The following is a 24,870-nucleotide window of genomic DNA, read 5'->3' as shown; positions in this document are numbered from 1 at the left end:
CAAGGTAAAACAGCGCCTTCATTCAAGAAAATATATCAACAATACCTGGAGATATTGCTGGCAAAATCTTTTATATAACAGATAAAAATAACTTCATGCGTGTCATTATTTCATTTTATATAATTTTTTGGCTTCATTTTATCCTAGAAAACGCCTTAAGAAAAATAGGCACTCGCAATTTATATCAGAGTATATATGATAAAGCATTTACGGATCTTACCTTGGAATACAATGACTGTTTTTTCCCACAAATTTGCACCAAAATTGCAATAATTTTTCGCCAGGTGCAATTCTGTCTTTACCTCACTTATAGTTTTTGAATTTGAAGTGTCTTCTCTAAATACTGTAAATAAGTTAATAAGTTAACTGTTTAAGTATATTATGACAATGCAGAAGGAACACACCCATATTATTCGTATGTATATCAAACAGAGCGGACACATTGGATTCTTTATATTTTATTTAGTATAAAAAGTAGACAGGGAAATAAATTGAAAATAATTACAACCAAGGTACAATAAAATTGAAGTACAATATTTTGGGTGCTATGATAAACAGGGTTTTATGGAGCTATAAATATATGCAAAGATTTAACAAAGAATTCTAATATATAATATATTAAAATTATGTGCAATTGTTTGCTCAGCTGGGCTGAAACTGATGTGCTTTGACTTCAGAGACTGTCTTGACTATTAGCTATAGCTGTAGATGGCACTCGTACTGGGGGCTATTTGTGCTATTGCGCATGTCAGTCCGTCTTTCAGATATAAACAGGAATTTCATGATCAGAGAAGTCCCAGCTAGCTAGATAAGAGAGTAAAACGTTGAACTCGGTAAGAAAACTACTTTCGACAGAAATGAGTCTGTGTCAGGAAAAGTACCTTATACCGAAGAAAGTATAGCTGTTGTATAACGTTACGTTAACTTGCTAGTTCGCTATATCCTATCTCAGCTAGGACCCACTAAATTAGCTAACCCTAGCTGGCTAGTGGAATAACAGCCTTTCAACCTGTAAACGTTAGGCCAGCGTCTTCCAAATTATCTACACGTAAATTCGCACATTCAGTAAGGGTTTATCTGTCACTTTAGGCTTGATTGACAATTTAGCTGTGTAGCTAGATAGCACGGCCGATGTTTTATAAACTCGGCTAGGTTGTGCTAGCTATATAGCTAGACCGCAAAGTAAGGTGTAGTTAGCTACCCTAACATGGGTGTAGATAGATAGTGATGTTTTCAGCCAGAAAGCCTTTATTCGTCGATTTACGATGTTGTCAGGTGTATTGTGTTCTAGTGAGATCAATCAGGAACTTGGCTCAGCATGGGCATCCAGATGTTCACCGAAATGCAGCTAATTAGCATTACACCGCGGTAAAGATAGCTTGTGGTTTAGCCATTCATGGTTCGTGACCTGAGTGCTTGCAAGATGACGATACCCGATTATTGTTGTTGTTTACACTAGAGAACTATTTCAAACAACAAACGTATTTTTATCCGTGTAGTTTAGATTCTGTGGGCATTACCTGATTCATTTAAATTAATGTTTGACATATTTGATATCTTATTACAGCTCATTGCATATGAAGTAGCTAAAATGCTATTTCAGTGAAGGGACCCAGCACTAAAATATTAATGCATAAAACGTCTAAGCAGCTTCATTTGGTAGATTAGTTATGACTCTAACCCTCTTTCAGTGACTCGAACTGACCATTTATTAAGTTATTAGTTAAATGTTATCCATAATCTCCTTGTTTTCTTAATTTGGATGGAATATTAGTGATATTATTTTTGGACCTTGATATGTTTACCATAGCTATTTGGGTTAGGTTTAAGATAGTTTGTAAGATCTCTGACAGGTGTTGTGTTGGCAGGTGTGATTATGGGGAAGGCATTGTCCCACTTGCCTAAACAGGCATGCCATGATGAGTGCCATGCTAGTCTGGCCTCCTCCCCAGAGTACAATGCCATGCAGAGTGAGGATAATAAGAATGGTGGTGATGTGTCACAGTTTCCTTATGTGGAGTTCACTGGTAGGGACAGTGTCACCTGCCCAACATGCCAAGGCACTGGGCGGATCCCAAGAGGTAAGCCTGTTAAAAATGTAAAATAAATAATTGATCTGCTGTTTTAAACAATGATTCATTAATGCTACATAACTGTTTTTATGCAGGTCAAGAAAATCAGCTGGTGGCTTTAATTCCATACAGTGATCAGAGATTGAGGCCAAGAAGAACGTAAGAAGAATCTCATTTGCTGCTCTGAACTCTGTTTGGTTCTTATACTTTTTCTTATAAATAAGATATAACTCTTACTAGGTGCTTTCAGATGGGTCCTTATCCTTGAGATGCCTTCCTAGTGCATCCTAGGTTCCCATTATTTTTAAAATGTTAATGTGAAGATAAAAATTTAAACTACCAAAAGAAGCATTGTATGAGGAAAGTTTAATTCTACCAAAGCAATTTTATATTTACTGGTCTGCATGTTTCTGTGTGAACTCCATGTCAAGATTGAGACATGTCTTTAGTCTTGATAATATGTGTATATTTCACAGGAAGTTATATGTGACAGCTTCAGTCATCGTGTGCCTGCTGCTCTCAGGGTTGGCAGTGTTCTTCCTCTTCCCTCGTTCCATTGATGTTACCTATGTGGGGGTGAAGTCTGTCTATGTTAGCTATGATCGGCCCAAACACATTGTGTATCTTAATATAACTGTAAGCACCTGTCAGCATTTTACGTTGAGTCTCTTCTCTGTTAGTGTTTTACGTGTTGCAAAATTAGTGTATTACTGTTTCTTTTGTAGAACACACTGAATATTACTAACAATAACTACTACTCAGTGGATGTTGCCAACATCACAGCACAGGTGCAATTCTCTAAGACTGTGATTGGAAAAACACGTGTCAACAATATTACTACCATTGGCCCCCTGGACATGAAGCAGGTTGGTCTGCTGTCTAGGACTACAGTGCCTTTTTTGTTTTTCTGTTATTGTGAACACATGTTTACTAAATTGAAGCTGTATCTTTATATCTTTTTAAGGTAATCCAGAGTCTATGCTTCATGCTGTTTTTTTCCCCTAGTTTTATAAGTCACCCACAAATGATTATTCTGTTACTAATATCTTATTCTCTTTCAGATTGATTACATGGTGCCCACTACTATAGCAGATGAAATGAGTTATATGTAGTAAGTATGTGACCTTTTAAATATCAAAACACATAATACTCTGGGACCAAAATTAATTCATCACAACCTGCACCCTGAAAAAAATCAAAGTGCACAACATTGTGGTCATGATGCAGTAAGTGTTCTACCATGAAGTATTGCATTTTCCTATAACAAACTGTCTTATGGCACATGTAGACAAATGATGGCAAGAAACTGAGTTGTTGTATACTGGCTTTGCAGGGTGACGGTTACCACGGTGTATTTTGGCCATGCTGAGCAGGTGTCTCAGGAGATATACCAGTATGTAGACTGTGGGGGCAACACTACCTTGCTGCATGAGTACAACCTAAGAACTCCTGGCTCAGACTAGAGCCTGAGTGAGTACTGCAATGCTTTTATTATTTTTGCCTCCAGTTACTGTAGCCTAGCCTTGTTTTCAGCCAGATTCAAGAGCCCACCACGTTCATCAATCAGGGTGTTTTCAGATCTTAACAGATGCACTTTATTTTGAGCTGTCCAAGAGTCTTGAACCCTTCAATGCATTACTGCTTGTTGTAGTAGTACAACTAAGCAACTCCAAACAACCACTCACAGCTATATGGGTATAGATAAGTCCCTTTGGACAAAATACTAAAGCCTATACTTAATGTCAGATGATGTTTATTTGAGGTTCCCTGTAAAAATGCTTGAATGTAGGTCACAAGTTTTTGTTATTCTTCTTTGTCTGTGCATGGCAGGGTAGACTGATGCTATAGGTCATATGAGTTTTGGCTCTTTTTCTTTATAAAATGTCACTTGCAGCATATATTTTAATGTAATGTCTAACTTTATTTATTAGAATAATGGTTTATGTTATGTTAGTTCCTCATCCCAAGGAGTTGGTGCAGTCTCAATGTCTGCATTACATGACAATATCCTCTAGAGGGTGATGGTGTGCACTTTGGGAAAGATTGTTCTCAGCTTCTTTGTACACTGTATTACCAATTTTGTTATTTTAGTTTATGAATCGTCAAAAATAGGTTAAAAATGTTATTAAATTGTACATGATTAAAGTCAGGGATCAAGATAATTTGGGATTGGCTGAATTAAATTAACAGAAATATGGGTGGTTTTCTTGTCAGTATTTCAAATCAAACATTTCAAAGTGATGCTTCAGATGCATTAAAGTACATACTTTCTGTGCTTTTCATTACTTATACAAACCAGTGTTATTTTCCCAGAAGAGAACTTTGATAATATCAATTTAATAAGGCATTTTTAACATTGTTTCTACATTATATGCAGATAGTGTGCTTGAAGGACTCTACTCCTTGGTGGGGGGAAATACTCATACACTAATACTCATACACTAATACTGACTTGAATCGACACTGAAACATTGTGTATATGTTTTATTGGACATGGCTTTAGTTTTGTTGACCTAAATATTCACATTGATTTCCTTTTGTTTAGACCCACTGAATATTCATTTCAAGTTTGGATAAAGAATGTGTTTGCCTTTTAATGTTGTTTTGAATATGTATGTTATGAATTTGTGTTATTTTCCATTAGCTAATAAGATGATTTATGAGGTAGTGTGGCATTATATTTAACAACTGTTTGACAATATATGTAAATACATCAGTTTTTACAAGATTGTAATCATTGCTGTATGTCTGATGCTGTATTTTAGCTTAGTTTTCAGAGTGCTAATAAAACATATTTCTAGATCAGGAAAGTAGACTTGTGTAAGCAAACACACATGCCCACAGTTTTGCTATGTGATCATCTGAAACCTATATTTTCTTTGCATGAATAAAGGTCTAAATCATGTCATGACTTTTACATCTAACTTTACCCCATCCATAGATGCATAGACAGATCGATAGAGCTGCTTAATTGATCTGTGAGGGAAAAGGTGTGTGTTGATGCAGCAAACATAAAGGGCTATGGAGTGCATGCATAATAGGACACAATTAAAACACAAAGTCCAAAGACTTCAGTACAAGTCTGTATGCAGACATGTTGCAAAAAGTGCCAGAGATGGACAAGGGTGGGAAAATAACATAAAGAACTGAATACTGGTTAAGCAATGTGATAGTCACGTTGGAAAATTTCAGATAGAACACTGTATGGTTTTAGTATTGAATGTCAGTTTTACATAAGCACTATAGATAAAATTATATCTATATATGGTATGGTTTGCCAGGGTCAAGATCAATATATGTGCCAGATGAATATATGTGACACTTTCTTCAAGAATGATGGAAATGCATCATAGGTGGCATTCTGCACTCTACTAAACATGGAGTTTTTGGTAGGCCAGAAAGAAAAGCATTACAGTGGTCTTGTGGAGAAAGAGAAAAACAAGCTGTTCACACAAACAAGCACACAAACACAAGCTGTTCACAGACAAACACAAACTCTTCCATCACTATTTGAAAAGACCTGGTTTAGCAGTATGATTGTATATGTATTACTGTGTAATCTGACATGGCCTTGATTTCCCCGCTCAGGAGTGCATGACAACCATGAGGATCAGTGTTAATTCAGTGCTAATTCAAGCCCTAAACTGCTATATTTGATTTGTATTACTAAGTCAGTACTTAGAGATTTTGCAGTTAAGCTAAACCTCTTAAAACTGTCATGTCGGTTTTACAGAGGATTATAAAGAACTGTATTAGTACAGGCTGAAAATGATACATCATCAGCAGATTGACCACAAGAGCATACAAAGCTCAGAGCTTTCTATTCCCCAGAGTAAGGGCTGTAATTATTATGCACACTGATTGTCCTGTAAACATGCCTTTTATATTGCATTATACCACATTAGTTTATAATAATAAGGGCTTTTCACTTGCCATAGCTTTTTTTTACCCCGCTTCCAGGAAAATGTGGTTTTTGATGTACAGTAATAAACACGCCCACTAGCTCTTTGCACTCATTAGAGGAGTGCTGTGTTGACACAGCTTCTATTGATTCACTTCTGTTAGGCAACAGAGCAGCAGTGTTTGGTTCTCCAGCCCCACTCTCCACACACCTAGCTTACACACTTCACTCAGCCATGGTTGTCTACCACAAAGAGTTTGAGCAAGCGGGTAAGACCACCGGTCTCCACATCTGGAGGATTGAAAGCTTGGAGATAGTGCCAGTGCCAGAAGGCCTTCATGGAAGCTTCTATGTGGGGGATGCCTACCTGATTCTCCGTACTGTAAAACAGAAGGACCTCTACTTCTATGACCTGCACTATTGGCTGGGTGAGCTAAAGAACATCAGTAGTGCAAAGCTAAATTGTAAAGAACTCTAAGAGAAAACGGAATACTGCTGAATTAACACAGAATATTAGGTGATTGCTGTAAGGCTTATGCTGTAAATATTTTTTTATAGAGGGCAATTTGGTCTATGCAAATTATGACAATGTAACCAGTAGAAATGTGTCATATTTATTTTGTTTATTATTTTTGCTGTTACATTTGACAAATTACATCTATTAAATTAATTTGAGGTAATTTGAAAATTTAAATGGCAAACCTGTGGAATCATTGGTGCTAAACAAATATTAGATCAATGGAAAAGTTACTTACATAATATTCCAACGTGGAATATTTAGAGAAGAAATATTTAAATATTTAATATTTACCTATTAAATAAAAAACAGGATGTACAGTTAAGAGTAGGAAGTGGCTCACTAATAGGTTAACAAAATGAGAGAAGTTACTTACAGAGCTTAAAAATCAGTTTTAAATGCTTGATGGCTATGTGGTTTTATTTGAACAATTTATTGCACCACATGCAACAGTAATGAATAATCTTTATGATATTTTTTATGGCATATTCTGTGGAGTACTTGCTGTTTGCAAATCAGCTGTGAGACTAGTACAACTGACAGTTTATTTAAACTAACTAAACAATGCCATAGAAATACAATCGCTGTTAAGTGTCATATTACCGCTAGGTTTCTGTGTGCCCAGCTTGCATAAAGTGGGAAGGATTAATGATGTTTAAGTGTAGGTCATGTCATCTAAATAAAATGTGCATAGGATGCCATGGACATCAGTTCCAGCCTGCCATACATTTATCTCCAGCTAAAATATATTTGGAGTGGAGTTATGATGCAATTTGAGGTCAATTAAGTTCAGGATTTTTCTCCTTCTTAACCATACTACATTGAATAGGAAGTCAATAGCACTGAGTTCTGTTGTCCTTGTCCTATCTTTGCCATTTACTCTGACTTCTTCCAAAATGCCTCCATTAAGAATCATTGACCACTGGGCATTTAAATAGACTCTTAATGTATTTTCTGCCTATCAAGCACTCATCTTAAGGATGCATTTACCCCAAAGAGCTAGCCACATAATTGAGAGGAACACAGGCAAGGCCTTTTATGATGAAACATGACAACCAGATGATCATCCTTGTAAATGTGTGTACTAAAAAGCTTAGCCTCAGCAAATGACTGCAAAGTGTAAAAGACGTGGCACATGTGACCGTTTACACAAAGGGTGTTAACATCCATGCTGCAATGTGAATAAACATTCTATTTTTATTTCACTACCATAAACTACAGCATGGTCACTGATGTGTATTCACATTATATATGATTTTGAGGAAACATGAATGTATTTTTTAATTGAATGATTTCTGTTTGTCTGTCTAACTTTTTTTTTTTTTTATGGTCTCGATCCAGGTAAAGAGTGCTCCCAGGATGAGAGTACCGCTGCTGCCATATTTGCAGTACAACTGGATGACTATCTGGGGGGTAAACCAGTTCAGTATCGTGAACTCCAGGGCTGTGAATCCACTGCTTTCACCAGCTATTTCAAAGGAGGGATCACATACAAAGTAAAAAACATCTCTCTGGAAAGGATCGTTTTTGTTGTTTCCTTGTCCTATATTTTTGGCTTCTAATTTTTGCTGTTCAGGACTGAAGTCAGGACACTGGTCCAAGAGAAACAGATGCGTGCCCTCCCACCTTTTCCATTTCCACAACAGGTTCTACTGTAAAGTCAAGGTAAAAAAACAAGGTTTGTTCCTTTACCTCTCCAGGCAGGGGGTGTGGCGTCTGGTTTCAAACATGTGGTCACCAACGAGCTCAGCGCCCAGCGGCTGTTCCACATCAAGGGCCGGCGGGTGGTCAGGGCCACAGAGGTGCCACTGGACTGGACCAGCTTCAACAAGGGTGACTGCTTTATAGTGGACCTGGGTGCGGTAAGGGCCACCGAAAACATGATCCTTTGTAAACATCTTATAAACATCTTACTAAGAGGTATTATGTTTTGCTTGTGACCTTGACTTCAATCAGTTTTCTTTGCTCTTTATCTTAATGTGATTTCATCATTCATCCTGTTTTATAAAATGCAAATTCTATAATTCCCTACTACAGAATGCAAGTGGAAACATTAATCATGTCCTATTTAATGTGTTCATGTACTAGTAGCGCAAAACACATACAAGATCTCCTACACAGAGTTTGCATACCAAATGTTTGCTGTGCATGTACACCATGTGGGAATGATAATTAGTTTAGTCTGACGTTACATGCTCTTGAGAAAATTCAAAGAATTTTACATCACAGATCATGAGATCCTTATTCACCAGCATGATGCATAAGACAGCTGATAAAACATTATTATTTTTTTTATTTCACCTTAACAATCTGCCTTCCTTGTTGGAAGCTGTATAGCAATAAAGCTTCTTGAATGAAGTTTGAGATATGATATCTTTCAAAGATGACCTTGATACATGAATTATAATTTGGAAATATTAATAACTCAAACATAACGAAGTAAAAGCCACAATGAAATAATGTATTGATAAAACAGGATAAACAACAATACTGAAGAAACGTGGCTTGCAAGTACTCTTACCTAGTCTTACCTAGCACAACCCCCCCCCCTCTCTCACTCACTCTCTCTCTCTCTCTCTCTCTCTCTCCTTGCTTTCTGTTTCGGACACTTATTGTCTCCAGGTTATCTACCAGTGGTGTGGCTCAATGTGCAACAAGTTTGAACGGCTGAAAGCAGCCCAGATGGCTGTTGGTATCCGTGACAACGAGCGCAATGGCAGGGCACAACTGGTGGTTGTGGAAGATGGAAGTGAACCCAGTGAATTGAACAAGGTAATACTGCTAACCACCCAAATCATGGCTGCTCTCTCAGGAGGAGCTGGTTGTTGTCCCCCTGCATGCAGCTTAATATAAACAGGACATAAAAGAGGCTCATAGAAGAACGTGTTATTGTACACTCTTTGGGTTTTTGCATGTGGTGTAGGCTATTTATTTTTAGGCAGTGGATGTTACATTGCTAAACCACTGAACAGATGTTCTTTCTGCAGCTGTGGTCTTGTTTGTTGGTGGTAAACTTTCTGCATGTCAGTTTAAGCATTTGCATTGTCACTTGTTTTTTTTTTGCAGGTTCTTGGTGATAAACCAGAACTACCAGATGGTGAGGATAATGATGACACTGTAGCTGATGTATCTAACAGAAAAATGGCAAAACTTTACATGGTGAGAAAACACATACACAGGACGAAGGAACAGATGCACACTGTATGCACTCACAAAGCACAAATGTAAACACAACAAAGAACCCCCCCCAACTCCCCCCCAAAAAAAACAAGATAAGAAAAAAAAAATGCTTCTTTTATTAGGTGTCTGATGCAACTGGAAAAATGCAAGTGTCTGTCGTGTCAGAGGAGAATCCCTTCTCTAAGAGTCACCTGTTGTCTGATGAGTGCTTCATTTTGGATTATGGCAAGAGCAAGATGATCTTTGTGTGGAAAGGTACACACAACCTACCAAGTATTCTTTATGGCAGTATCCCTTAGCCTAAGGCTGTCAAGGAGCTGAAGATGTGGTTAGCCCCAATTTCCTTTGGCAAAAATGAAGTCCTAGAACCTCTCAAATACGGATGAATATAAGCCAACATTTCCTTCATAAGAGCATCGAAGACAGTAGCATCTGACAGATCAATTAATCCAAAGATTTTTTTATTAAACAATAGAGACTTTTTTTTAGAGGTTTGTGGATAAATGGATTTGGGTGCCAAAGGCTATTTTTGGTGTAGGACCTCAGTGTTCTTATGGCTTTTCCTTATTTACAATGCACTATGTGACCCAGGACGCAACGCAAACCCCAGTGAGAGAAAAGAAGCCATGAAGACAGCTGAGGGCTTTATCCAGCAGATGGGCTATCCTGCAAACACTCAGGTTCACACTTCATATTATTTTAACAATTGCTAAATCATTCAAATATGATGATGCAAAAGAGCTTCAGGCACAAAACATTAAAAAAACAAAAACAATTATACAGTCAGCCATGTGTTCTCTACACCTCTTTGTAGCACCACTGGAACATATTTGGAATGATCAAAGTCCTCTGACCTCATACACAGATTCAGGTGCTTCCAGAGGGAGGGGAGACTCCTATATTTAAGCAGTTCTTTAGAGACTGGAAGGAGAAGGATCAGAGTCAGGGCCTGGGCAGGGTCTTTGTCACGGAGCGGATTGCTAGGATCCAGCAGGTGGACTTTGATACTTCCAAGCTTCATGAATCCCAGCAGATGGTAACCCAGTACAGCATGGTGGATGATGGCACTGGAGGAACACAGGTGAGTCACATAATAGCCATAATAAATATAAATGCTGTTTATAAAGTCTTTTTTATTGTCTGTGTGTATTTGTGTTCATGTTTGTTTATGAGTGAAGCCTGCGTGCTATACACATATACACACACACACGTGCGGACACCACCACTCAGGATGGTGAGATGGGTGCCATACCAGAGCGCTGGCGCGTTTGTGTGGTGGACAGGGCACATGATTGCTGCAGATAAGACCTCAGTTTGAGACTGAGTGTGGTTGCACCCCTCAGCCTTTGCTACACATAGTGTTGTACTGTAGGGGCTGTGAGGGCTGGTTTTGTACTGGTGAAACTGTGAGGGGTGCTGTTGTACAGGTAGGACTGTGATGGGTGGTGCTGTAGTATAGGGACTGTGATGGGTGGTGTTCTATGTGTGGGGCTGTGAGGGGTGGTGTTGTCAGTAGGGGCTATGGGGGTAGTGTAAATCTGTACTGGTGGGGCTGTGAAGGTGGTGGTGTAGCAGTGGTGTTATAAGGTGTAGTGTTGTATTGGTGAGGCTGTGAGGTCCGATATTATATTGGACTTACTGTTACTATAGAACCTGGTCCTGTAATTTTAAAACACCCATGACACAGTGTTTAATTTATTCATGCACAGCTATCAGAAGTATTATGATAGCGGTTTCCACATGTCTCCAGGGGTCGGACTGAAGAAGTTTGAGGGTCTTACTGCCATGCAGCAATATCAGTTATTATCATGCATGGTTATCTAAACAAAATATTTTTATTTCTAAATGTGATGTGAATGCAGAAATTTTACAAAATGTTATAATTGTGAATAAACATTTCACTGAAAGGGCTAGAGTGCATTTTTATTGCATGAATTGTCAAAGGAAGGATGCAGTTGTGACAGCTCTAGGGTCTCTAGGGGGGTCCACTATGCACCAGGTGTGTAGTCAATGATTAGTGACTAGAGTGATCTAACATCCTTCATTGAGTATAATGATATTTATGAATATTTATCTGTATTTAACTTACCAAAAGGAATAGGTTCAGAATGTAAGTCTAACAGTGTTTTTAGAGTATGTTGCTCTTGTTTATTTCTTTCAGATTTGGAGGGTAGAAACTGGAAGTAAAGGAGAAAGCAAAGTCCCTATAGACCCAAAGACATATGGGCAGTTCTATGGTGGGGACTGCTATATCATTTTATACACATACAAAAGAGGACAAATCATCTACACATGGTAAGATTCACGCTAGATTCAGGTGAAGGTCGTCTCACAGTTTTTATCTGTCTATGACTATATTTAAATGATGCGATCAGTGCTTTGTCCTAACTGTGAATGGGACTGGCTCCTTAGGCAGGGCTCCAGCAGCACGATAGATGAGCTAACAGCGTCCGCCTTCCTTACTGTTGAACTGGACCGATCACTGGGTGGAAATGCTGTCCAGGTACCTGCTGTGGCCAAACACATAAAAGAGTGTACAATAAAGGCTGTTCAGATTTATTCACTACTATACTGTGAAACTGAAGTAATGAATATACAGAGCAAAGGTTTAAGGCCAGATATAGTAAAGAGTGTAACATTTTTAATGATAAGGCAGTTTAAGTCATTAGTTATTAAAACAACCACACTACTGAGATTAAAAACATTTAAATTTATATAACATACAAAGTTAAAGTGATACTAGTGTTACCACCAGTGATATTTGTCTTACTAGACTAGGGTTGTTTTCAGTGAAATTTGGATGAAAAATGGATGTGAGGTAAATACTGTGAAACATTCCTCATATTGTAAAACATACTGGTGGATGTTTGGGTGTGGTAATCAAAAAGAAGAAAACAGAAAGTGTGTGCTAATTTCTCAAACTGTGACTAGAAACTGTGTGCATATGACCTTATCCTGTACAAGCTGCATATATTTATCAATCTGTCAGTATAGGTGTTCCCTGGGAAACTAACCTTTGTTGTTAGCACCTTGAACTTCCTAGAGCTATGTCTAGAATTTCCTGTAATGATCACATGACCAATATTTAGGTGCGTGTAACCCAGGGGAAGGAGCCAGCACATCTTCTGTGTCTGTTCAAAGCCAACCCTCTGGTTGTGTACAAGCATGGTACATCCAGACAAGGAGGGCAGTCACCTCCATCCCCAGTCCGTTTCTTTCAAGTGCGCAGAAACTTTGGTACCATCACACGCATCTCTGAGGTGAGCTGGAACCGGCTAGCAGAGGCATGCAAAACCCAGGGCTCCACTTCATCAATCCATTTTTGCATACATGCTTCTAACAGGTTGATGCCAAAGCATCCAGTCTGAACTCCAATGATGCCTACCTGCTGACAGTACCTGAGGGGCAAGGGTATATGTGGGAGGGGAAGGGTGCCAGTGAAGAAGAGTTACGAGGTGCAAGATACATGAGTGAACTACTGCAGTGTAAGACCCAGCACATCATGGAAGGACAGGAGCCTGGTATGAGACAGCTTCAGCTAACTGTTCACTTCAATAGAAGGGTCTGGAAAGACTCTTTCTTACCACGAGCATATTAAATCTCCAGGCCCTAAAGCTTTGTGTGAAATGCATGAATGTTATTTATCCATTTAAAGAGCTCTTCTGGGATACTTTGGGTGGAAAGACTGAGTATCAGACATCAGAGCGGCTAGAGAGCAAAAGCATCACACACCCACCGCGACTGTTTGCCTGCTCCAACAAAACTGGTCGATTCATCGTGAGTATTAAGTCGTCACTCTCAAAAGCCCAAGCACAATAACAAATTTCAGAAAGCATCTGAAATAAAAAATTGTTTTTGCTCTGTATGAGATGAACCAACAAATTATAACTTTGTTTATAGTCATGCATTTTAGTGCACCAAAAGAACTTGGACAATTATGTTCAATTGGCTTGGTGCGATAACATCTTGAAATATATGAAACCAACACTTTCAGATGATTAAATACTGCATGCATGTCATTCCTGCTTCAGGCCCATTTCTTTGCTTGACTGACTGGTCAGTTTCATGATCTGACCTAACAAGGACCATTCCTTAGCACAGGGTCTAAGACGCAGCATTATTTCAATCATATCTGTCTATTTCTAGACAAGATGAACTAAGTATGGCTGTTTTGAAAAAACACTTTTGAAACATCACAAATAGCAGTCTATTTGATTGATCTTATGAATGACATTTTTTATAATTTCAAAATAAAATTTAGAAATAAAACATGCCACAATCTGTATTTTAATAAGTCTCGACTCATAAATACTCTCATTTTGTTAGAAACAATTAAAACATCCACTCTATGGTTTCTGTTCAGATCGAAGAGGTGCCTGGTGAGTTCACCCAGGATGACCTGGCAGAGGATGATGTCATGCTGATGGATGTCTGGGATCAGGTAGAGAAGATGAATTCTTAAAAGTAATGCATGCTCATATATATAAGCATGACATAACAGTAAGCTGGCTGTGTGTAATAAAGCAGATCAATTATGCAGTACCATGCAGAGACACCCATCATAGAGATTCCTGTGTCTATAATGTAATATGGAAATGCAATGCAGCAACATTTTGGTTTGAACTCCTAGGTTTTTATCTGGATTGGAAAGGATGCCAATGAAGTGGAAAGAACCGAGTCTGTAAAATCTGGTAAAAAACTTGTACATATTCATTGTGAGCATTACCAAATTATGCCTTGATAATATGATTAATATCATTTCATGCATGTCCACTGACAGTACCACAACAGTAAGTTCCACCCTCTCCAAGATCACTTTTAATCAAAGCTGCACCTATTTAAATGAGATAAGATAATATAACACTTTATTCATGCTGAAGGAAATTGTAGCATCATAGTAGTGTACAAATTGCACAAGTGAAGACATACATGAAATCAGAATAAATAAATAAAATGGGGCATGGTTGTAGAAATGAGCTGCAGAAGTATAAAAGTGCAGGACTGCAGAAGTGAGTTACCAAAGTACAAAGGGCAGGATTGTAGAAGTGAGTTACAGAAGTATAAAGGTGCTGTACAGATAATTATAAACCTTGATATAATAGTTGGCAGGGTCTATATACAAATATAAATTATGTACATGACAAGCAAGTACAGCCATGGAAGGTGTTACTAGGACTGCAAACATCAGTATTGCGCTAAGGAGGTATTGCACTTAGAAACATATTAAGTGGTAAACATATGTGATAAAACATAAGAGACAAATGTCTATGTACATAATATAAACTAGACCTGCAAATTGATTATTGCACTAATGGAGTGTATAGGACATGAGACTGTCAGTAAAAATATTAACAATAGGACAGTGACAAAATGGGTCAGAGTAGAGAGTAGAAATAAAGTGTAGAAATAAAGTGAATTTAGTAGCAGGTCAGATAAGGTAACAGTGAATATGAGTGCAACATAATAGTATAAATGATATACTACTCATTGTAGATCTCACAGTGCTCTTTCACACAGCACAGCTGTATCAGTGTCCTGCTGAATGTGCTTCTCCGTTTGCCCACTATAGTGTACAGGGGGTGTGATGCATTGTTCATGATGGCCAGCGGTCCGTTTTTTGCCACAACCTCCAGTGTCCAGTTTGACTCATAAAACAGAGGGATGAATAAGAGGATAGAAAGTGTAGAGAGATGAGTACTGTCAGTACAAAGTACAGTTTGGTGACTGGTTGTTGTAGTTCAATCAATACAGCAAATTTAGTTATTCTATCTTTACAACTGAAGGCATTAAAAATGGATTTCTATGGGAGGATGGAGGGATAAAAAAGAAAGAATAAGAGTGAATGAAGAAAATTAAAAGATGCATGGTGATGGAACAAATGCATGATTAAGACATGGAGTTAGAAAGCAGTGAAAAATGAAGTCAATGAAAAGTGAAGGATGAAATGAAGGGATAAATGATAGAGGTGTAAAAAGTAGATGAATAATTTCTATCACTCCTAAATTTAGGCACAGCGAATTTGGTGATTTTATCTTGAAATCTGTCAAAATGAAAGGAGTTTGAAAAAATTGAAAATTGCCCCATGAAAGTCTATGGGAAAAGTGGTCAGCTGGAGAGATAAAAAAAAAGAGGGATTGAAGTGATGGATCATTCTAAAATGCACAAACAACTCTTTCGGTTATAGCACAAAAGTTTGGTGGTCCTAGCTTTAAAACTGTAGATGAAGTAGCATTCTAATTTTGGCAAAGATTTTAAAAAAAACTTAACATTTTAATTGCCATGAAATGGTATACTTCATTTAGAAGTGTTATTTAAATTAAAATGTATTTCCCAAAGTGGATTAATGTTTCATGTGATAATGTAAGAATAGTGTCAAATTGATTAAATAAAAATCTCTGACCCCAGTTTATAATTCACCTAATATACATTTACACTCAGTAACATTTCGTTTGAAACGTACTTATCCAACTCATCACCACGCTAGAAAGATGGTAAAATTCAAGTGGAATAGTCACTGGGTTGCATAACTAAAAAAGGTGGAGTAGGTTTTCCTCTATCCTCACGTGAGTAACGTCATATATAATTAAAAAAGTGTCAAGTTACGTTACACCAAACCTCAATATTGCTATCAACAAAAAAAATTAACGTCATAACTTTATCTAGTTTCTTAACATGCTTACTTGCCAACAACTATACTGCGCTTTTTGATTATAGCGACTTCAATGTGATAGAAGCCATATTATTAATGTACAGAATGCCATGTTGCTGTTATTACCACTAGATGGGAACACAAGAGAATTGAAGCAGGCAATAGGACAGTGAAGCAAAAATTAAATTTATATGAAAAATAAAGACAACAAACAATAGTACACCAATTTACATAATGACAACAGATGTGTATAACAGACAAGATATACTGTGCAAAACAATTTTGCTTTGTCTATTATTTAGAGCTTCAAATACTGCATATTTGGAACTGAATAGACATTTAATAGGATTTTGCCATTATATTACTCCAAGTTCCTACAGTAAAAATACTCGAAAGTCATAAAAAAGCTTCAAGTATTAATATATGGTGAACTGAACAGACATTTTTCAGGATTTTGCCATTTTATTACTCCAAATTCCTAGAGTAAAAATGACTCAATGTCATACCATGGGTACATGAGAAAGTATATTTCCAGAATATAGTGGAGTGATCCAATAACAATTTGATTTGTGTATAGTTTCAAGTAGTGATATATACAGTATACAGAATGGACATCTAACAGGATTTTGCTACCTTATTACTCCAAATTCCTACAGTAAAAATGACTGAATCCTACCATATGTGCAAGAGTAAGTGTACTTCAAGAATCTTGTGGATGGATCTGATAATTTGATTTGTATAATTTATAGCTTCGTGCTTCAAATTTTGCATAAATGGAACCAGACACTGTATATCATAACAGTGAAATTCGCCAAACTCTACCCACCCACACTTTTAGCCCGTGATGTCTTTATACCGCTTAATTCGTCGCACGTAAATACACTCGCTCATGACGAACGGGGGTTCCCCACTCCTTAATTACATGGGTTCTGTGCATGCGCCTTTCCCTCAGTCACTCAATCATATTCCGTTTTCACTATATCGCATAGAGGTCCAAAACTCATCGTAGTTTGTGAACAGGTAGCAGTTTTGAAGTGCATTTGCATACATTAGGACTAAATATGTTTTTAAAACAGATTATCTTTCACAAACTTAGTACTTATATGTTTATCACAATATTCCTATATAATGTACCATGATAGGGTAATAAAGCTCTTAGAAAAATTAATTATTCAGAAATGCTTAATATTGGAATTATAATGATAAAAGTATTATATCTATTCTTGATGGTTATTCCCAAATGTTATGACATAGCAAACATTTTTAGATACACTGGGCTACTGATTTACACTGTGGCCTAAAGGTGAGTTCTTAAGGCCATCACTGAAGGAATACTCATAGAACCTTAGAGAACAACATTTTCATTCTCAGTCAAAAGGGAAAAAGGTGATATTATGCAAGACAAATAATTTATGAATATAGACAGTATTTCATCATAACACAAACTTGCACAGTAAGAAAAGCACATACCCATGTTCTCATAAATATCTTATATGCTGATTGGTGTCTCAACATGAGAACTTTGTTCTTATTAACCTGTGGTCTCTTGTTAAAAAGATGAATTAGTAAAAGTTTTCTGTGGAATAATGTAGACTTTGCTGTGTCAGAGATGTGGATTACTCAGGACTACACTGAGGTTTTGTACCAAATGGATGGCAAGCCACATTATTCAAAAGTATGTACAGATGGTATCGAAGGACTTTACATGTGATCTCAGAAAATTTAATTGAAAATGACATAACTTCCATCTTTGACCCGTTCCAATTTGGTAGCAGACTGAGAAGATACACCTGATATTAAGATTGTTATTGGGGCTAGGATGATCTTACAGGGGTGTAACTCAAGATGCATTAACAGATCAGTTGTGCTGCCAGGCTTTCAGTTTGGAAATATGTGGAGGATTGACATCTTTTCATTGTATGCCATGCTTACAAGATAACATCTGCTAAGACAGTTTTAATGAGTGGTTTACTGTGTCAGTAGCAGACAAATGGCATTAAATCCATCTCGGTGAAAAACTACGGTGACATTTATGAACCCCCCCACCCCCACCCCCACCCCCCAATAAAAAAAATGTCTCTGGTCAGTACTAGGAGTCCAGATACAGTCAGATCTGTAGAGGGATTCATATACTAATACCACAGTCAACGCAATAAGCACCAACCGACTCGTCTGGTAGAATCTGAGAAGGTCTGACAAAATAAATAAATAAAAGTTACACCCATCCTGCACTAGAATATGCTAGTGGGACATGCTGGTCTGACACACACCCTGTCACATCAGATAGGGGAGGTTCAGAAACATGCTTAGCAAGGTATATTCTAGTCGCTGGGAGGCTCTCAAAAACTCCTATTTCACCCATTCTTGAGGAAAGAAGAAATACTTTAAGGACTTTTCCATTAATTTGTTAAATTGTCTATTTAGAATCCCAGAGCTCAGATATCTATATGACAAATCAGGGGGCCCTAAATAAATACATATGAAAGATGGGACACTACGCATTCCTTTCTTTACAAGACAGGAATACAACTTTGTTATGAACGGTGTAATTTTAACAAATATATTGTTGCAGTTCTGCTCTAGAGTTTAGTATTTTCTATTGTTAGTTATTATTTTTATTCAAAATACATTGCTCACATATTTCCATGTGGTGAAGTAACTGTAAAATAAACAAAGCTGTTTTTCTGGATTAAGAGGATTACTAATCCAGAAATAAAGACAGTCACAGTTTGTTTGCCTCAGATGTGTATTGGAACAACACAGACTATGAAGCATAGAATTACAGAGGAAAAAATAGTGAATGCTGTCTCACAGTGATAATTTATTCCTTTACAGCAAAGATGTATATTGACACAGACCCATCAGGACGGGACAAAGGAACCCCTGTGGTGATAGTGAAGCAGGGACATGAGCCACCTACATTCACGGGCTGGTTCCTGGGGTGGGATTCCTCCAAGTGGGACACTGACCCTGTAAACAAAGCAGTGAAGACACTGAATGTCAGCTAATGGCTTTGGGGACCACATTGAGCTTGTGGAAAAATGGAGAAAAATTTGTTTGCATGAGATGCATTTCGTTATGATGCTTCAGCTTGATTGCCAATCTTATTTCATTTTTCATTTCAGAAACCTGTAATATATCATACTGTGATTGATATACATTATATGGCCAAAGGTATGTTGACATCCATCCTTATTGTGTTTCAGACACAACATTTTATGACAGTTGTATAAAATCAAGTGTACAGTCATGCAATCTACATAGACAAACATTGGCAGTAGATTGGGGCATACTAAAGATCTTAGAGACTTTGTTGTCACATTTGCCACAACTCAATTATTAAAATTTCTGCCCTGCTAGATCTGATCCAGTCAACTGTAAAAGCTATTATTTGAAATGGGAGCATTTAGGAGCAATGACAGCCATGAAGCAGTTGACCAGGCAAACTTTCAGAGCTGAAATGTGTAGCACATAAAATTAACCAAATCTCTGCTTCATCACTCACTACAGAGTTCCACACTGCTTGTGGAAACCAGTAAAAAAACTATCTTGGGAGTTTGAAGAAGTAGGTTTCCATGGCTGAAGAGTTTTACTTAAGCCTAAGATCACCAATTCTACTTTCCAAATGTCAGTACAAGTAGTGTAACCACTACTGGCCTCTGGAGCAGAGGAGTCATATTCTTTGGAGTAATCGATCACATTAGTTGGCTGTCTGAATGAGAAATATAGGTTTGCCAGGAGAATGCCCACATATGTTTGGCCATAAAATCTAGTCACTATAAAGATAGTTGCTATGTTAACTGTTAACTGTATATGGAACTATATAGAGCTTTTGCTTTTTATGTCCTTTTTAAAAGCAGTTTCCACATTGTATTGAATTTGAATGCCTATTTCCTTCGTTGTATTACTTTGTATGTGTCCTCAAAACACAAATGATAAAATTTTATTATGCTTCTTGGTACAATCTACAGCGGAGGAGATTATCCGTTTTCTATCACTCGCACTTTCTTTGATGCTGAATAGACACCTCCGTGAGTAACGTAGGCGTGTCAGTTTTATCCGGAAACAAATCGAGGCCTACGTTAAATCCAGCTTTAGCTACAGGCTCTTAAATCCATAAACCGATAATGGACTGGCCGGCTCCACGTGGAATCTCATGAAACACTGCGCTGCAGTTAACGACCGCGCGAGGGCGAAGGTGTGAAAGAAACGACTCAAGAGGTAAAACGCCTAGATTAATTCTGTGTTCAGATCAACCCTGTTTAAACGTTGGAAAAATACTTATCCAATACTGAATTTGATTTCAGAGGCATTTAAAATCTCTTACCAAGAGAAAGAAGAACTGTATTTGTATGACCCCAGTCACTGTCCTGCCAGTCTGCGTTTCTCAATGAGATCAAAGGTCTGTTAATAGCTGGGTGATCCATGTGACAGCTAAACTCATCACCACTGTAGTTGAATGGTTTATCGGAAGGCGCGTCTCTTTCACTGGCTCTCGCTCTTCCTGGACTTTAAAACAAAGCAATCGCCCGAGTGTTTTTTCTTCAAAGATCTATAATTTGACTAACTGGACATTATGGCACAATATTAGACAGTCGTGGTAGGCTTACATTTCCGAAATTATTATTAAACGGCTTAGAATGAAACGAAGTAATGAATAAACAAAACTGACTGAATAGCCTATTTCTACTTATCGAGGTGTAAATCATTGAGCGAGCGGCACAGGTGGTAGTTAGGTGTGTCAGTAACGAATGATGGGCGTGTCTTTTCACCAATCAGCCGTCGATAAAAACCTCGAACTGCCACTGAAGTAAACCAATCAGGACCTCATGTCTATCGTTAGTTGAACCAACAGGAGTAAAATGAACTGGCAAGCCGCTTGCTTCATCAGTCAGCGAAGCGGTGGTTGTCTGGAAGAGTGCATATTGTGGGTATCTCGCTTAGTCGTGGTGTGAATGCAACCTTTTTTGGAAATAGTCGGCTTTGTACTTGGTAAATCGTCCTGTTCCAAGGAGACGATATATCGACCAAGGTGGGTGTCAGATTAGATTCTGTTTTCACAAACATTGCTGTTTGATTGCATGTTTGATATATTTTGAGTTTATAAACCACAAACAGTAGCAGCTTCATTTATTTAATTCCGGATCACTTGTTGGCAGCGCGCAAGAAAGAACTTAATTCAGTTTTTCTTTATGGCGATATTACTCTCAGCAACTGCTTTCACAGATGGTCAGCCAGCAACAGCCTCTCAGCTGTATTCAAGACACAGCAAGCACGATTTATCAGATTCATTTTGTTAAACAGTAACCAAACACAAACTAGTGTTTTTCCATTCTTTTGAAACACCTGCATAGGCTTTATTCCGAAAGCTGGCACGAATAGAAGGTAGTGGACGGGAGAGAATGCGTTTTTGTAATTCATTGCTGATTTTATTACAGTTGAATGGGAGTTAGCCATTGGTGTTACTAGGAATTAGCCTATGAAACCCTTGCGCGCTCCATGTGTATGTGCAAATGGTGTCCCTCGCTCCCCGCTGATTTTATTCCTCATTCTTACTTCTTCATTGTCACATAATGACATCAAACCAGGATAAAGATGTTTGCATTTTAGAATCATAGAGGTAGCGCTGCCCTCTTAGGAGCAATTTCTAAAGCGGAAAAGCAATGAACTGTTACAGTCTCTCTGCCAGTCTCATTGCATCAGCTCCTTTTTGATCTGGTTTCAGGTTATAGTGGCCTCATGGGGGGAATGAGAGAAGTCTTGTGAATATTTGGTAAAGCACAGTGGCTTCTGGTCTTGTGAGTCTCCTCTTTCGCTTTTATCCCCTCCAGCGTGGCAGAACGAGATGGGGAACGGATTATCAGAGCCTCACACCGTCTTCTCCTGTTTGCCATCCTTCCAGGCCCTGCACATTGTTATTCTTGGTCTGGACTGCGCTGGCAAGACCACGGTATTGTATCGTCTGCGCTTCAATGAGTTTGTGAATACTGTACCAACTAAGGGCTTTAACACAGAGAAGATCAAAGTGACTCTGGAGGGGAAAGGCCGGACTGCGGCCTTCCACTTCTGGGACGTGGGGGGTCAGGAGAAGCTTCGGCCTCTGTGGCGCTCATACACGCGCTGTGCTGATGGCTTGGTGTTTGTGGTGGACTCGGTGGATGCTGAGCGCATGGAGGAGGCAAAAACGGAGCTTCACAAGATCACGAGGCTCCAGGAGAACCAAGGCGTGCCTGTGCTGGTGGTAGCCAACAAACAGGACCTACGCAGCGCGCTGCCCCTGGGTGAGGTGGAGAGGATGCTGGCTCTGCATGAGCTGGGCAGCCACACACCCTGGCATCTCCAACCAGCATGCGCCATCATAGGCGAAGGCCTGCAGGAGGGCCTGGAGCGTCTCCATGGCATGATCGTCAAGCGACGGAAGATGATGAGGCAGCAGAAACGGAAAAGATGACTGGGATGGTCAACGTGAGAAGGGACTACAGGGCTTGCTCACTCCACGAGGCTGGGGCCAGTCACGACATGCGCTGCTCGCCTGAATGACTGTGCACTGGGGGATTGATTTGTGCTGGCTGAGTTTTATCAGTCTGATGGAGCAAGATGAACACACTCCAAAGATACGGGACAGCACACTCATCGACAACTGAACACTGTTTTGTCACTCTTGTTGTGGAGGATAGAAGTCATGGCATGGTGTGGATGACATCGTAGGATTTCTACATGAAGAAAATGTTATGCTAATTCAATGGACATGCGGTTTGTTGATTTTTGTTTAGCATTAAACACTGGATAGAAACTGTTACATTAAAGATGGCTCACTCCTGAAGAAGTTGAGGCCCTTTTATCTCCAGTGTTAATTTTCTATTATGTTTGGACACAATGTGAATTGATGAAAGGATAAATTACCAAAGCCTCTGTAAAGTTAAGTGTTCCAAAATGTGAAATGTACATGTTCAAACGATCTGTCATTTCTGTTAGTATAACATGGGCCTTTTCTGTCTTTACAGTACCATTGTTGCACAACAGAGGTGTGGTTATATGGGGAACTAGGATAAGTTTTATCACAAAGTTTGAGAGCACACAGACATTTTGAAATTAAAATGTTAACAAGGTGTTTCACCAGCTAAAATGCCTTCAGTTTTGCACACTGCAGTATGAATAGCAGCAAGGCCAGGTAAATGGGCCCAGGACTTCTGCCATGGTTCCTGGAGTTTCTCTGTCTACATAAGAAGTGGATTACTTGTGTTCTTTGTAGTTCAATACACATGTGCTTCCCTCTACATTTAATGCACTTTAGCATTCCCCTTTTGTAGTCTATGAACCTGTAAATTCAGATTTTTGTATGGAACTTATGACCGTAAAGATGTGATATATTGCTTCAAAAGAAGCGTTTTTATAAGTCCTACTTTGTTTCACACTCAAGTGTCTCATTTTATCACTTAGTATGTGTGTGATGCAGGGATGTTCATATTTGTGTCAATTTATACATCTTGAATAAAACACCTAGACTGAAATTGAATATTTGCTTTCTTCTTGACCATGTGTTGGATTTTAAATTGATGACCAGAGTGGTGTTCTCTTCTTTTTACTGCAGTGACAAAGCTGCTGGATTCCACTGATGTTTATTGCATTTACTATCCTATTTATTAACCCAATAATGATTTGAGGCACTGTGCCGATAAGCCAGTGGGCACAGGTCTCATCCTCTTTAGAGTGACTGGATGTTGGAAGTGCCTTAAACAGGTACCATTGTGAACTGAAGCATATGCCTGCCATTCCAAGCATGTGATTTGTGTGCCACTTTTCCTGTTCACTTACTTCCTTGTCTCCACCCCAATGCATACATTTGCATGCAGAAAGACACACACAAAAATCTAGCCACCCATACAGCCCACAGCTTCAAACAAAACCTGATGAATGTGATGGGGAGTAAATGAATCTGCTACTCATTACATTTGGTACCAGTTTTGCACTTGAGCATGCGAGAAGCATGACATGGCATGACTTGAATTAGGCCATTTCACATAACCCCACAGGACCACTCATGATTTACCACTTGTGTTGCATAGGTAGTCCTTAATGCCAATGACAAAACAGATTAAACCATCCACAATGCAAGATGAACAGGTACAATACACCATAACTGAATATTTGGTGAAAACATGAGCATTATCGCTTCACATTTTGGTCTGACAAAATACAGGGAAGGGATAAACAGTAAGACCTTAAGTGTTGTGTTCTGAATATGACTGGTTTTGTTGCGAGCCCCCACAGAGCTGTGTGTTGTATTTGGAAAGGATCTGAGACAGCTGGTTCTTGGACAAGCACAATGCCTCTCTGAACAATGATGTGCTCACAGAAATACTTGTCCACAAGCTGACCCATTACAACAGACCTTTCTGGACAGAAAAATGGAACAGATACAAAGACATGTAGCACCTGTAGGCCAGCTAGGTCTCCAGGCTACAGAGATAATGGAATTGACATACTTCTTATTGTGGTGAGTTTAGAAATATTTAAGCAGATTTTCTCTATGGGAGATGCTGCACCTTAT

The 24,870-nt window shown here is 38.5% G+C and overlaps 3 protein-coding genes across 4 annotated transcripts; all 3 read left to right on the top strand.

Annotated features, from left to right (window-relative positions):
* Positions 1 to 706: 706 nt before the first annotated feature.
* Positions 707 to 4,980, top strand: tmem106bb (transmembrane protein 106Bb). Its single transcript, XM_081702249.1, has 8 exons — positions 707 to 833; positions 1,869 to 2,081; positions 2,168 to 2,231; positions 2,549 to 2,708; positions 2,798 to 2,938; positions 3,134 to 3,183; positions 3,245 to 3,298; positions 3,406 to 4,980. The coding sequence occupies exons 2-8, from the start codon at positions 1,877 to 1,879 to the stop codon at positions 3,533 to 3,535; spliced, it is 804 nt and encodes a 267-aa protein (XP_081558375.1). The 5' UTR covers positions 707 to 833; positions 1,869 to 1,876; the 3' UTR covers positions 3,536 to 4,980.
* scin (scinderin) lies at positions 3,410 to 20,292 on the top strand. 2 transcript variants are annotated; one of them, XM_081702224.1, is made up of 17 exons: positions 3,410 to 3,542; positions 6,138 to 6,401; positions 7,832 to 7,986; positions 8,191 to 8,352; positions 9,113 to 9,262; positions 9,557 to 9,649; positions 9,793 to 9,925; positions 10,262 to 10,350; positions 10,536 to 10,751; positions 11,832 to 11,965; positions 12,083 to 12,173; positions 12,775 to 12,930; positions 13,014 to 13,191; positions 13,326 to 13,447; positions 14,034 to 14,111; positions 14,301 to 14,361; positions 19,155 to 20,292. In XM_081702224.1, the coding sequence occupies exons 2-17, from the start codon at positions 6,209 to 6,211 to the stop codon at positions 19,325 to 19,327; spliced, it is 2,184 nt and encodes a 727-aa protein (XP_081558350.1). In that variant the 5' UTR covers positions 3,410 to 3,542; positions 6,138 to 6,208; the 3' UTR covers positions 19,328 to 20,292. The 2 variants fall into 2 exon arrangements, with proteins under 2 accessions (XP_081558350.1, XP_026862137.2); XM_027006336.3 differs by having other exon boundaries at positions 12,760 to 12,930.
* Positions 20,293 to 21,056: 764 nt separating this feature from the next.
* On the top strand, positions 21,057 to 23,835 carry arl4ab (ADP-ribosylation factor-like 4ab). The gene is made up of 2 exons (XM_027006307.3): positions 21,057 to 21,351; positions 22,151 to 23,835. The coding sequence occupies exon 2, from the start codon at positions 22,165 to 22,167 to the stop codon at positions 22,768 to 22,770; it is 606 nt and encodes a 201-aa protein (XP_026862108.1). The 5' UTR covers positions 21,057 to 21,351; positions 22,151 to 22,164; the 3' UTR covers positions 22,771 to 23,835.
* The last annotated feature ends 1,035 nt before the right edge of the window (positions 23,836 to 24,870 follow it).

The sequence above is a fragment of the Electrophorus electricus genome, chromosome 2 (assembly GCF_041902795.1).
Source record: "Electrophorus electricus isolate QZ-2024a chromosome 2, ASM4190279v1, whole genome shotgun sequence".
Taxonomy (NCBI): Eukaryota; Metazoa; Chordata; class Actinopteri; order Gymnotiformes; family Gymnotidae; genus Electrophorus; species Electrophorus electricus.
The sequence above is the reverse complement of the archived record's forward strand: the minus strand, read 5'-3'. Positions and strand labels throughout refer to the sequence as shown.

What these genes read in the sequence shown, in the direction of transcription:
- arl4ab (XM_027006307.3), top strand. Translation starts at nt 22,165, where the DNA reads ATGGGGAACGGATTATCAGAGCCTCACACCGTCTTCTCCTGTTTGCCA.
- scin (XM_027006336.3), top strand. Translation starts at nt 6,209, where the DNA reads ATGGTTGTCTACCACAAAGAGTTTGAGCAAGCGGGTAAGACCACCGGT. An exon ending in AAATGGCAAAACTTTACATG is followed by an intron (nt 9,650 to 9,792) that starts GTGAGAAAACAC and finishes TTCTTTTATTAG; the next exon opens with GTGTCTGATGCAACTGGAAA. An exon ending in TGATGGATGTCTGGGATCAG is followed by an intron (nt 14,112 to 14,300) that starts GTAGAGAAGATG and finishes TTGAACTCCTAG; the next exon opens with GTTTTTATCTGGATTGGAAA.
- tmem106bb (XM_081702249.1), top strand. Translation starts at nt 1,877, where the DNA reads ATGGGGAAGGCATTGTCCCACTTGCCTAAACAGGCATGCCATGATGAG. An exon ending in CACTGGGCGGATCCCAAGAG is followed by an intron (nt 2,082 to 2,167) that starts GTAAGCCTGTTA and finishes GTTTTTATGCAG; the next exon opens with GTCAAGAAAATCAGCTGGTG. An exon ending in TTGTGTATCTTAATATAACT is followed by an intron (nt 2,709 to 2,797) that starts GTAAGCACCTGT and finishes TTTCTTTTGTAG; the next exon opens with AACACACTGAATATTACTAA.